This window comes from Salarias fasciatus, chromosome 22 (genome assembly GCF_902148845.1).
Source record: "Salarias fasciatus chromosome 22, fSalaFa1.1, whole genome shotgun sequence".
Taxonomy (NCBI): Eukaryota; Metazoa; Chordata; class Actinopteri; order Blenniiformes; family Blenniidae; genus Salarias; species Salarias fasciatus.
The window spans coordinates 4,079,956-4,093,743 of NC_043765.1; the positions used below are offsets into that span (position 1 = coordinate 4,079,956).

Here is a 13,788-nt window from a genome sequence, read left to right on the forward strand (position 1 = left end):
AAATGTGTTGCAGAGTGTCTTTTTGAGTTTTGGTGAAATGGATCATTTAACTGCACTGTTTTACTGTGAGCGATTAAAAGTACTTACAGCAAATAATGACATACATGATACTTTATTAAATGATACAGCAAACCAAATCGGAACATTTCCTAACCATGTGACATATGCTATTGTGTCAATTAGTATCTAGGAAGTGGAGAATGGGCAAACAGAGAACTTCCTACTCGGAGCGTGGGAATTTATGTTTCCAACAGCTAAAAGTGTGAAGTTCCCAGCAGAAGGCATCACAGTAAAAATACACTCCAATCCAGGTGTTCATGGTTTTATATAGTGCTTTCTTGTAAATCAAAAAGCTGCTGGGTGGTTTTGATGCACGTTTCTCCCAGCTTTTTCCATGCCTGTACTGACTTTCTGAAGTGATTGGTAGTTTAATTGATTAATTGATTTAAAAAAAGTCGATATTCACTTTTACATGACACTAACTGAGATATTGTTAACATTTCACTCTTCAAACCCAGAGCTTCTATATTACATCATTCACACTGGGAGAACATGCAATCTCCACACAGAGGCTCAAACTGTCTCACAGTGAGATGAGAGTTAACTATTGCACTGCCTTGAAGCATCAAACACAAACATTCAAGAGAAAAAATATTTTATTTGCCTTTTATACAATTTAAGTTGAATTTTATTGGCATCATGCTTTTCTGCCCCATTTAAATTGATCATGAAATATAAACCTACATTTTATATTGTCCGTGTTTTGCTTCATGTCTATCTTTGCCCATTAAAACACACATAAATGCAAAAGAAAAGGATTTTAGTCCTTACCGAGAGAGACAAAACTCTCTCACATCTCAGGGGTAAACAACGGATGCAGTACCGAAAGTGACCAGGGGAGGGCGGCAGCGCGCAGGCGCTCAGAGGCCGGAGGACGAGGCGGAAGAAGAAGAAGAAGAAGCAGGTAACCTACGGGGTGAACTGGGAGCTGGTGTCCATCTTATTTACAAACTCTTAAATTATTTTTCTGATCTACTAGAGATTTCCAAGAGGGCGAAAGCTGAAATCACAGTAAGTCGACGCAGCTGTTCACGCTGAACGTCTGCGGCTTTTTGGGGCGCTGGGAGCCGAGCAGAGAGCTGATCTTTGTCGCGGGGCCTGTTTTCTGACGATGCGCCATATCGAGTTTCTGCTGTTAGCTAAGAGCGACTACATCACCCGGTGTTTGTTTAAAGTGTCCTGTACGTCTAATGCAGGTTTTATTATCTGTGAATTATCTTTAGTTAGGCGTGTTTTAGATTGACCACACCTGAAAAAGTATTCCATAAGATCGAGTATTTGGACATAAACGTCCTGAAGATGACACAGGATAGCTAGCTTCGCTTCCATTAGCCTTTAGCGGCCAATACGCCGCTAACTTATTCTCTTAAATATTGTCTCTTTAGAATGTGCAAATTTAGAGTTAACTCCAAATATATTTGAAAGTCAGCTGAAGCAACTAAGTACAATTGATTGCAGTTAATTCAGTGGTTTGTTGAGGCACGTCTGCAAGTGGGTGAAAACACCTCATTGTGAAAACAGAAACAGATTAAACACATGTCACATCTGATAAAAGCGGAATTAAATTCATGTAGCGAGACGGAGATCCTGTAAAATGCTCTGAATCGATGATAGTATCGTTTGCCTGAGTTGCGTCATCTTAAACCTTTATCAGAAAACAAAGTTTGATATCCATACTCAAAGATAACTCAATCACTAATGTCACTTGGGAAGTCCCTTTATGGACAGGTTTTTGCATGCTCATTGTTTAAAATTGAGCATTATCGTCTTGAGTCTCGCATACAGCCCATTTGCTCAATTTGTTTTGTAGTTATTCCTCTGTGAGTTATTTTCCATTAAGAATATTTGTTCTGCATTCTTGTGCCACTGATCTTTTATTGGTGGTGTTTCTTTACCCCAATTTCTTGTGAGTGATTTCCACAGATTGAACTAATTGTCGTCTGTAATTCTTACTTGAAGCTTGTTTTCCCATTTTTCTGTACTTGACGTATGAAGTCAGTCATTCATATCCAGTTGCATGCTGTGAGGCAATTTTGAATGCAGCACATTGATTTGTTGCTTTGGCCCTTTCTCAGGTCTTCAGACATGAGCAGTTCAGAAGAAGTGTCATGGATCTCCTGGTTCTGTGGACTGAGGGGAAATGAATTTTTCTGTGAGGTGAGTCTCACTGAAAAGGACGGCTTCCTGATCATCACGATAACAACTACTCATATTCAAAGAAAATATTACACACTTTAATCCTGCTTCAGTGAATTAAAAAATCAATATGCTTCCAAAAGTTCAACCTTTCAAAGAATTTGGTGTTAGTTTGCTTCGTCTTAATTATTCTTGTGTGCAGCAGTGTTTGCTGTCAGCCTTACTGTTATGTCCTTATTTTTGTCTTTTGAAACAGTGACGTAACAATGTAAAGTTGCCAGGTCACTTCAGTAGATTTCTAAATTAACCCACCTCACCACCTCTGTTCCATCCCGTTTCTTTAATCAGTGTAATCAGTGGGTCAGCCTGTCCTGTCAAACATATTTGTGGGATAATTAAATCAGCTCCTGGGTTGCGTTCATGTTGGAGGTAGGACAGAGCTACATTAAACAAGTTAGGAGTTGAGATGTGAGCGTTGCTTAATTTTTGAGCAGGAGGTCAATATGTGACAAATAAAATGTCACATATGGTCACATGGTCCTTGCAGCTTGGCCTCATTGCTTCTTTTTGCTGTTGACTTTCACTTTCGTGAAGAGCATGAAACAGAGATGTTGTATACATGGTTTGGATTCATATAAACAGGCCAGTGATTTCTGCCTACCTTGACATGTTTCGGCTGCCAAGCTGCAGCCTTCCTCAGAAGCTTATATGAATCCAAACCATGAATACAAAAAAAGGCCTAATGAACCTGATCGGACTAGAGATGTTGTATATTTTTCTAGGTTTTTAAAGGATTCATGGAACTATGTGGGCATATTTGAGGTGTTATATTGTTAACTTCGTATAATGCAGCAATATGATACGTTGCACTTGTATTTACGTTGTGTTGTACTTACCTTGAAGTGCAGCTACTGTTGAAGTTGACCCCAAGGCTGTTCTGAAATCTCTGTGTGTTAAAGCTTTCCTGGAAGAGGCCCATTCCTCTTTCCCGTGTGCGAATGCAGGATCGACTGAGGGAATTAAAAACCATTGCTTCTCCTGTCCGGCTTCTCTGATTGCAGGTGGATGAAGACTACATCCAGGACAAGTTCAATCTGACTGGGCTCAATGAGCAGGTTCCCCACTACCGCCAGGCCCTCGACATGATCCTGGACCTCGAGCCAGGTCTGTATTATAGCATTCACATGTCCAAGTTTTAATCAAGTTCTGGTTAATAACAATTTCTTTACATGTCTCATTACAGAAGCCTGAGGTTTTCCATCTCACGATGAATAGAAACACCTGGCAGCATTTGATATTAGCTTGTGTTTTTAGTCATGAGGTGGTCTCAGGCGAAATCCTGGTTGCTTTTTTTTTCTACTTGAGATTTCAAAACAGCACCCAACAGCCCAGGTTTTGTCTTGAAGTCATGTTAGATTTGAACAGATCTGAAGAGCAGCAGGAATACCTCCCATGATCACAAAGTTCCTCATGGAACTTTCATGCCATTTGGGCTTCTTTGATGTCACATCTTCAGAAATTCTTCTTTTCTCTCCCTCTCATTCTCTGTCTCTCTGTTTCCCTCCCTCCTTTTAAAAACTAAACATCTGTCTTTGTAGAAGCTGGAGTTCTCCCTGAACCTCTGATCTCATTGGTCACAGTTTTGCATTTCTTTCAACTGTCAAAAACACTGAGCCTGGTAGAAACCTCCGTGTTTCTGTTTTTAGATGAAGAGCTGGAGGATAATCCCAACCAGAGTGACCTGATCGAGCAGGCGGCCGAGATGCTGTACGGCCTCATCCACGCACGCTACATCCTCACTAACCGAGGCATCGCACAGATGGTCAGTGTCACAATTCAGTGCCGTGGTTTTTTAACGGAAACCTTCCTCTCCCGTTTGGATCTGTGTTCGTGGCTCAGTTACACTTCACCCTGGTAGAACAGTCTGTTTATTGGTCTCACAGATCTCCTGCCTCACTGGCAGCTGGTAGCTCTCAAACTTTGGTTTCGACAGCTCCTCTTATAGCATGTCGTCTCTTCGGACATCAGAGGCTTTTTAAGTGATGGAATTAAAAAAGGGAAAAAAAATTCCATGTCTTTGAAAATGATAATTGCTCACTAACTGATTGTTTCTGTCTTCTCAATCTTTTTTTTTTATGCTGTTTCAGTTGGAGAAGTATCAGCAGGGAGATTTTGGCTATTGTCCCCGAGTCTATTGTGAGAATCAGCCCATGCTTCCTATTGGTGAGTCAGACAATGCTTCAAATGTCCTTAAAACAGCTTGTATGTGTTTGTGCTGTTGTCACTTCTACCAAACAACGCAAGATGCTGGGAAGCTGTTAACATGGGTCACAGCTGCTTATCTAAGGTCTCGACCCCGTGTTCAGCGCAGAGAAACGTTCACTGGATGTTTCCTTGTTGCGTTTCAGTTAGCCTTTGTGAGTTTGCATCCATGTAAAGCATTATTTTAAAGATTAACTTGAGAACAGTGGAATGAAAGAAGACTGATAAACATGATCCCTCTCCACTGCAAACACCCGGGTTCTGTTGAAATCAAAATTTACACGGATGTCCTAACATCAGTACAAACTAACAGTGCCTTTGTTGTCCCATACTGTAACGTTGTAAATCTCACTTGTTCCTCTTCCTCTCCAGGCCTGTCGGACATCCCCGGAGAGGCCATGGTGAAGCTGTACTGCCCTAAATGCATGGATGTCTACACACCCAAGTCCTCCAGGCACCACCACACAGATGGAGCCTATTTTGGCACTGGCTTCCCTCACATGCTCTTCATGGTTCACCCGGAGTACAGGCCCAAGCGGCCCGCCAATCAGTTTGTCCCAAGGTCAGTGTGGATGGAAGCGCCGGAATACGTGCACGCAGTCACATTTCTGCCAACAAAATGCCAATTCCCTTCACTCCTCAGACCACTTTCATGTGAAATGCTGCTGTACAGACAGTCCGTCCTTTCTCCAGTCACAACAGCCACGCCACGACACGACACACACTTTGCCGTCAGGCCTCCATAAAGTTGTGCTCTGAGTGATTCTGCAGCGGCGTTAACGTGCAGAATATGAATTCATCATGCACTGGAGATGCTGTGCTCTGTAAAGACGAGTGCTCAGCAGCCATTTGGCCTCTGGGTTCTGAAGGTTTCGGTGTACGTGGCAGTAAGTTTGCCTGTTTGCCGGCTTGATCCTGATATCGGGCGACTCCCTGACTCACGCTGTGCTGTTGTCTCTCCAGTGTCAGGCGATGAGGGTGGAGTGATGAAAAATAGCGAGAGTTTAAGATCACACGTCCCTGCTCTCCCTAAAAGCAAACACACAGCTAGTCATCGTGCAAACAGCATCATCAAAGCCACTGTGTGTGTGTGTGTGTTTGTGCGACTCGTCTATAACATAATTATTTCTTCAAATATTCTGACGGTTTTTTTTTTTTCCCCCCTTTTCCAGGCTCTACGGGTTCAAGATCCACCCGATGGCTTACCAGCTGCAGCTGCAAGCTGCCTCAAGCTTCAAGAGCCCCGTCAAGGCCATCCGCTAGAGCCAGGAAGAGCAGGACGATTCCTACGGAGCAGAGAGAGAGAGAGGAGTGGAGGAAAGAGTTATGATCAGAAGGAGAGGGGTCATCTGCGTCTCGCAGGGCTTCTGCAGATGCCCCCTCTCCCACCCTCAAGACTGTATTATTTTTGGTTTAGATTAGGGCAAATGAAAGAGTGTGAAGGGTTTTGAGTGTGAGCGAGACATCAACACCCAGCCGTTATCTTAACCACACACACACACACACACACACACAAACTTGGGTTTCCATGCACGTCTCGCACCAAACTAACCTGTGCCGAAAGCAGAAGGCGAGGTGGACCTGGCTCTCCGCTGCTGCAGGTCACTCCCACCACGAGCACACAGTCCAGAGTTTATCGGTGGGAGGCCGACAGTCGCACTCCTCTGTCTGAAAGACGGAGGAGTAGAGAAAAGGCACCGGCCGGAGCCGGTCGTCACGCCCGGCTCTGTGTTTGGCACAGTTTGGTGAAGAGTGATGGTCAAGCCCCGCCCCCTCCCCATCCGACCCCCTGACCCCCCCCCCTCCGATGCATGTCCACCCAGGCTGGCACTCGCAGAGACAGTCTGGACGCCGGCTCTTCTCTCTCTGTCAGTCTTGTCGTGAGAATTTGGTTTGTCTGAAGTTTTGTGGAGTTGATGCACAAAGCAAGTCCGTTAAATTTGCCTTAAAGTACAGAGAAGCAGGAGGTTTTACTTTGGGGAAAAAGCCCTTTTCTTTTTTCTTTTATCAGAAGGCGTAGAGTAGAAATCGGTCGATCTGTGGCGACTCTTTGGATCGTCAGTTGTAACGAAGCCCGTGTCTTTCTCCGGCTGTCTGTGCGCGTGTCAAACTCCTGTCTGTGCCGGTCCCCACCTCAGAACAAAGCCTCTGCTGTTATTGTTTGTTTTGTTGTTTGTTTTTCGAGCCCCCTCCATAGCAGCAGGTTTTTTTTTTTTTTACTGTCACACAGCTTCGTCTCTGCTGCACAAGCTGTCCGACGTTTGGGGGAAATAGTTTGATTCCTTTACTGGCAGAGCAGATGAGATCAATGCCGCTGTAGAGGAAGTTAACGGCAGCAGCCGCTCGGCTGACACCTCGAAACTCGCGTTCTTCAGAATGTAAATCCTTGAATTATGGAAAAATAGCCAGTTAGTACCTGTTATGTCATCTGGGTCAAATAATTGGATTAGGGTGTTGTGAGCAAGGTGTTCATATTTATTTTCAAGTCCAGTTTGACGAACGTGGCGTGAGCTCTGTTCTCAGCTGTTTTAATTAACCGAGCAGCTCCAAAGCTCTGCAGCCTGTTCCGGTGTTATGGAGAGTTCTGCAAGGCTGCACATAACAGTTTAGTTTAATTTAATGTTTAAGCTATTTTAAATTCAGCGTATGTGATTTTATAAAATGAGTGTGCCGTTTCTGATCTGGTATTGGAAGTTTCCTCTTATTTACATAACTTGAGCCTCTCGGGGAAACATGTACCTTACACACGTGTTCATCGGTTTAGATTTAATGGTTACAGTCTTGACTGAATAAACCAGGGATCACAAACCTGCTGAATAATGCACTCCCTCGTTTTCACTCGCTACGACACTGAGAAGTCCAACTGTGGTGCACGCACTTATTCCAGGTCTGTTTCTGAGGAAAATCAATGAAGCATTTCCTGCACACTTCAGTGAAGGGATACAATTCTCCACAGTCGTGCAGAACTCGGCGTAACACCGGGCTGTGAGTGGTTGCTAGGCAACCTCATTAAATAAACTGAACTACTGGTGTGTGAATGCAGCTCAAACTTTTTTTATCGGTGGTTTTTGTGTGAGTTAAATCCACTCAAAACGCTTTATAGCTCCTTTTTATTATTTTTTTTTAAATTGATTTCTGGCTGGCTGCAGTGTTGCAGCCCAATCATTGACCACAAACGGTGCTGTTGCAAGAAAAAAATAAAAAAAGAACAAGTGCAGTCTTCATAAAATGTGATCCGATGTGTCGACCCTGGTACCACATTCAGAGCAGCGTTTAACGTTCTAACTCAGCAATAACTTCCACCTGGCTGATCCAGCAGCTGCTGATCAGACCGGCTTCGGACTGTCCTTCCTCACAGTTACTTCAGCTCACCGGACTCTGAAGAGGAACACATCGTATCAATTGTTTCAGTTCCAGTGGAAGCAGTGGCTGTCTAATTGAGCCACTGCTTCCCCTGGGACTGTCGCTCTTTAGTGGATCTGTTCAGTAAAGACACGAGATGTGGCAGCTGTATGTTTGGTATGAGGTTCGGCACATAGTCTATAATTATTTGTGACTTGGTCGGATCTCATTTGAGGATCAATTGATGCAGAAAACCAGGAAAGTCCTCATCATTTTTTTTTTTTTTTTTTTAACCTCAAAATCTGAATCATTTAGCTTTTATTTCATTTTTTCTGTGGGTTTCCAGGTTCTCTGCAATTCACTTGAAATCTGAGATTAAAGTTAATAGCATGAAGCCTTTGTGCTCTTCTTTTTTTTTTAATCTAAAATGCACCAATGCCACAAATCAGAAGCAGTTCTGTGTTCAAAACAGGAAATTCTGAAAACATGCATCCTGTTGAAACGAAATAACCGACAGATCAAAGTAGGGAGGTTTAGTTCCGACTGGACAGTATTTCTGTGAAGATCAGCTGATCATTCACCGTCTGCAGCTATAGATTTAACAGAAAATGTCTTTCATTGTCCATCTGCTCTGCACGGAGTATTCCCCCAAAAGTCGGCCTGCGTCTGTAGGGATCGAGGAGACCCGGAGAGTCTAGACAATCTGAATCCTTCAGCTCACTCCACCTCGGCACTGATCCTCCTGGTGCGTCTCCACAGCACAGTCTTTATTTATGTTGCGCTCCAGAGACAGACCGACCGGCCGCTCGTCTTTCAGCGTGGCAGAAGATGAGCCGCCCTCCCTCCACTCGCCTTCCTCCCTCCCCTCGGTGTGGCTGCTTTAGACTTTAGTCGTTCGGGTTTTCATGAAACAGAAAATTGTATTTATGTGTGCAGATTTTAACTTTTGTCTCTGTGTTCGTCTTTCTGCTAGTGTGGGAGGGTGAGCAAGGATCCAGAATTCTCAATAAACTTCTATTTTCTTTTCATATTCTTCTGTCAGTTCTTCTCATTTCAAGACGCACCTTCGTTCTGATGCCACACAGCGTCAGTAGAGGGAAAATATTAAACTGTTTTCCAGAGTCGTTTCCTAACAGCAGACAAGGAGAAAAAAAAAAAAACTGTACCTGCATTCCCACCATTTGTGTGTGAGTGAGTGTTTTTGAGCTTGTAGGAGGATTTCTGCGGTGACAGAGGGTGTGATGCTTGTGGAGCTGCTGGGTGTGGTTTGACTGGTATTTCACATGACTCTGACTGAGGACAAACACGCATAATCATAAGATCTCAGTCATGCTTATGCAATTCTTAAAATTAAATTTGGGATGTCGATACTTTTTCAGATTGAAGGAAACTCGAACGCCAAGTAGAAACGGAGCCAAACTGCCGCCTTTGTTTGCGTTGGAACGAACACGGCGAGGTCACCTGGAGAGTCTGCAGTCGGGACTTCTTCTCCAGTGACTCACATGCGGTGTTTTTTCCCCCTCTGTGCAGCTCCCGGCCGGCTGAGCCGTCTTCATGTGGGCCGCTGCCTGTCAGTTTTTCCACAGGGAGAAGAGGACGAGGTTTCCTCATGACTCAGGATAACCTCAGACCGCAGCCTGGGACCTGCCCTTCCCCTTCCACCGAAATCCTCTCGTCTGCGAGGAAAGAGCCTTGTTTTCAGTTTTTCTCCAAGCTCCTGAGTGCAGGATGAAGCTCGGCTCCTGTGCAGGAGCAGCAAGTTCCCCCCCCCCCACCCCGTCGGTCTGTTATGCAAGAAGCGCTTTTCAGGTTTTATAGGAAAACTGTTTCCAGAGTGGGACTGGGCCCCGCTGAGCCGCAGTCATGTGAAACACTCATCCTTTGCTTCTCCACGCCCAGGAACCCTGTTGCACCATTTTCCTGGGATGTCGCTCTGCGACAGATACAGCTATTAAGGAAATATGCAGACCACAGCCGAGAGCAGGATTTGAAAATCTGCTGATAGAAAAGATTTCTGTGTGCTCAGTATCACGAGAGCGTCGCAGATTAGATGGTTTGTGTTTTGCAGGCCGGTTTCAGACGTTATCCTCTCTTTTAATGCTGCAGGGAAAAAACTGCAGATAACATTAAAAACCTGAGGTATTTTCCAGCCTCTGATAGAAACGAATAACACTGGAGTCTCCTTATCGTGGCACCTGGTGGAGCTCAGGGAGCTTTAGGCAGCAGGACAACATTTGGTCCTCAGAGTTGACGAATTGGTGGGTTTGCATGTTTTTCCTGTACGTGGGTTTTTACTCCTGATACTCCAAATTCCTCACACACCAAAAACACGCATTTGAGACTCTAAGATTGCCTGCATTTACATGTAGCATGAGAAAAGGGAGGCTAGTAGTCATGTTCTCACTGAAAGGTGTAAAGTTAAACTGCCTAGTTAAATAAGAAAAACTGTTACTTCCTGGAGTTTGTCCATCTTTCCAGTGTTTTGTAAGTTGGTTTCCTGCAGCGTGGACACTGATTCAGCCTCCCCGGGACATGAATGTCTTTACTCTGACTTCATTCTCAGTCCTTTTGTCCACAGAGGAACCAAAATGTTGGATTTGGAAGATTTTCCTGTGAGTTTTCCCTGCATGTGTGACGTTTAGCCACAGGGAAACAGAAGTTACTCGCTTTCTCTACCTAAAATCTGCACAATGGCTTTTAAATGTGAACATTTGTGTATGCCAATAGGCACACAGTTACTTCTGTTATTCTATCTTTGCTTGTTCCAGTCACAGAAATGACACATATAAACATTCAAAAACTAACTTTTTGAAGCAAAAAAACAAAAGTTATTTAGATGATTTTATTATGGAAATGGGATATATAAACAGGAAGTCTTGGTCTTACATTTATCCTCTTGTGCAGCCTCTGAAAATAAGGAAGTACAGACACATGAAAGATCAGCCTGAGTGAGAATTCCTTTGTTTCTTCGCACCTCTGCTGAGTTCTGACATGCAGAGTTTGGTTTGAAAGCATGAAGTTGTCCTCATCAGACCTCAGGAGCTGCTTTCAGCTGACTTCCCAGACTCAGACAGCTCTCTTATAAACTGCAGAGCAGATGTTTTGTGGTCAAAGCCATGTGAAGGGTTGGCAGTGTTGTACTGGAGAAGGTGAAATCTGGATATTTTCTGCCCTGGGAGATCATTTTTGACTATATTTACTGACTTTGCGTCACTTTTGAGAGAGTGGGTAGATTCTCCTGAAATGAGGTTTTCTTATCTGCGATGATGACTCCTGAGCGTCTGACTTCACATGTGACCGTGACCACTGCTGAGCTGGAAACTCAGAAAACACTCCTGAGATGACGGACTTCGCATGACAACAAACATCCAACATGTCCGCCCTCACACTGCTGCCATCACAGACAGAAGGGGACGCATGGAAAAGTCGCTTTCACATTAAAACACACGATCAGACCACAGGTGGTGGATCCGTGACTGTGAAAGTTCACAGTTTTATTTGCAGCGATTTTATGGAAGCCAAGTTTTGACCGGCTGAACGCCGCTGCTCTCACTTCACAGCCGAGAGCTTAAAGAGAACCCACGGTGGCCACAAAACCCTGCGTGAATTCCTGTCCGGATCCACTGATTTGTTTGTTCTGACTTCAGCAGCGAGCCTCAGGAGAAACCTGTTGCCGTGCACCAGCGGCTCATTTTCAGGAAGCAAAAACACAGAAACCATGGACACTTCCGCTTCGCTTCGTTTCAGGAAGACAGGGCCTTCTGCGGCTTCAGGAGGAGGGAAAGTCCACAAACACCACCTCAAAATCACAGAATCAGTCCTGAAATGCAGGAAAGAATCTGAACAGGAAGTTTTTGTTGAAGTGAAGATTTCAGTTCAAAGGTTCTTCTTGGTTTCATATTTAGGTTAATCTGTAATGTGAATGAATGACGAGAGGCTTGAAATGTCTCCAGGACACCCACTGATCCTGAGCAGACTTATCTGAAAAATAAATCCTACAATTAATCGAGAATACTTCAAAGATCCAACTTAACATTTTATCAGTCAAGTGAATGTTTTTGGTAACTTTTTTTGTTGATCATAAGTTAAATAAGCTTTTGATTAAATATCAGAATAATGACAATTCACACTAGGAAAAAGGTTAACTGGGTGCCTCTTAGTTACTTTCAGACATTAAATATTGATATAAAGCTGTGTGAAGGCGTCCTGCAGTTGGTATTTTTATACAGCCTATAACTTTAAAAACTGATTTTATTACATTAATATCCTTAAATAACTTTTTTTTCAAATTTCAAAAGTCATTTATAAGTAATTGAATAATCATTTTCATTTTCTCAGAATGTGATGATGCTCTGTGAAGGATGGAGGGAAGCCTCATTGAAGGTCTGAAGAACAGAGAAAGTTGTTTTCTCTCTCAGAGCCGCGAGAAGTTTAGTCTCAACTTGTTCTCTAAACCTCATCTGGCGGAATATTTCTTTTTATCACTTTAAGTTCCTGCCACCTGTTTTTCTCTCCTCATTGATTAAACTGCAAAGTGTGATATCTAAGAAAGTCAATATTAGCTTTTTTTTTTTAGCCTCTTTTATATGAAGCTCATGTCTTTTTCCTTTCATGTCTTTGTGGACTGCAGCTGCGTCACGGCCTCTCTGCTGTGACACACTTCCTCTTTATCCTTTCTTTAAGTACCACAATTGTGCATTAAATGGGATTTTTTTGTGTGTGTGTTTCCTTGTGATCAAATGTTTTTTGTTCTTTTCCCTCCAGCACTGAGTCTCTCTGGACTCCCAGGTGACCCTCGTCAACATTACCGAACTCCCCCATGCAGTGAGGTGGTTGATCATTTGCATGTTGCACGTTTGGTCGTGGGTTCTTCTTTGTGCCTTCTCCCACAGTTTGGATTTTCGTCTCTCCCTTATCGTCTCTGGCCCTGGCGGAAGAAGGGTTGCTTTGGCAGATCTCTGCCCCACGCCCTCACATGAATTGAGAAACGCCGGGGATCTGTGGGCAAAACAATGGAGGCATTTCACGGGGCACAAACAGCCTCCCTCTCTGCAAAGCATTTCAAAACCATGACTCTGAAGGTACCGTTTCATAACGGCGTGCGTGCATGTGCCAGTCACTCGGAGGCCTCGGCTGCGTTTTGTTTGCAGACGCTTGCAGACAAACACAGAGAAATGTTTGGGCTCAATGGAGGCAGGTCGGGACGTGTCGAGTTCCCTCCAGCTGGAGGCGTTTCATCACTGTCTGTCTGTTTCAGCCATGAAGCTCAGAATGGGAGGAAGGAATCACAGGAACCTCCCTTCCTCAGCTCGCGCTCAATCACACTCATGGGCCTGATTTTACATCCATGCAAGAGGAAAAGCTCAATGCAAGGTTCAAACTTATTCCCACTCCTTTGAGTCAGTGAGATTTAGGCTCTTTGCATTTTTAGTAATCAGTAATGTAACTTGACTCTTTCACCAATTGCTTGTAGCAGATGTTTCACAGAAATCTAGTAAGAAATTCATCATATGAGGAGAAAACAATGAATAATGTGTGATTTTTGAAAGTGATTCAAGCTCGAAACTCTTTCTCTTTGTTGTTTCCAGAATAAACCTGTTAATTGATCGAAGGACTCCTATCTCTGTGTGTCCCTGAGGTGAACGACTCCATCAGCTGATATTCACATTGATTTATTAGTTTACTGAAGCATGTTGCAGTTCAGACGTCATCTGAAAATACTTCAAAATTAGAATTCTGTGGCCACGAAATATTAATATTAAGCCACAAAATACTAAAGTGTCTCCACAAAAGAGTCATTTTTTGCCTTGAAAATTATTTTTTACAACAAAATATTCATTTGTGGCCACAAAATGATCATTTGAGGTCTAAAAATACTATAATGTGACCATGAAATAGTCATGTGAGGCCACAAAATTGGTCGTATCAGGCTTCAGAGAATGAAGAATCAATCCAAAAGAAAAAAGAGTGTATTGACAGATACACGCC

At 43.5% G+C, this 13,788-nt stretch overlaps 1 protein-coding gene across 1 annotated transcript; it reads left to right on the forward strand.

Annotated features, from left to right (window-relative positions):
• The first annotated feature begins 954 nt into the window (after positions 1 to 954).
• csnk2b (casein kinase 2, beta polypeptide) lies at positions 955 to 8,830 on the forward strand. The gene is made up of 7 exons (XM_030121151.1): positions 955 to 1,071; positions 2,136 to 2,217; positions 3,258 to 3,360; positions 3,903 to 4,018; positions 4,344 to 4,419; positions 4,831 to 5,020; positions 5,631 to 8,830. The coding sequence occupies exons 2-7, from the start codon at positions 2,146 to 2,148 to the stop codon at positions 5,719 to 5,721; spliced, it is 648 nt and encodes a 215-aa protein (XP_029977011.1). The 5' UTR covers positions 955 to 1,071; positions 2,136 to 2,145; the 3' UTR covers positions 5,722 to 8,830.
• The last annotated feature ends 4,958 nt before the right edge of the window (positions 8,831 to 13,788 follow it).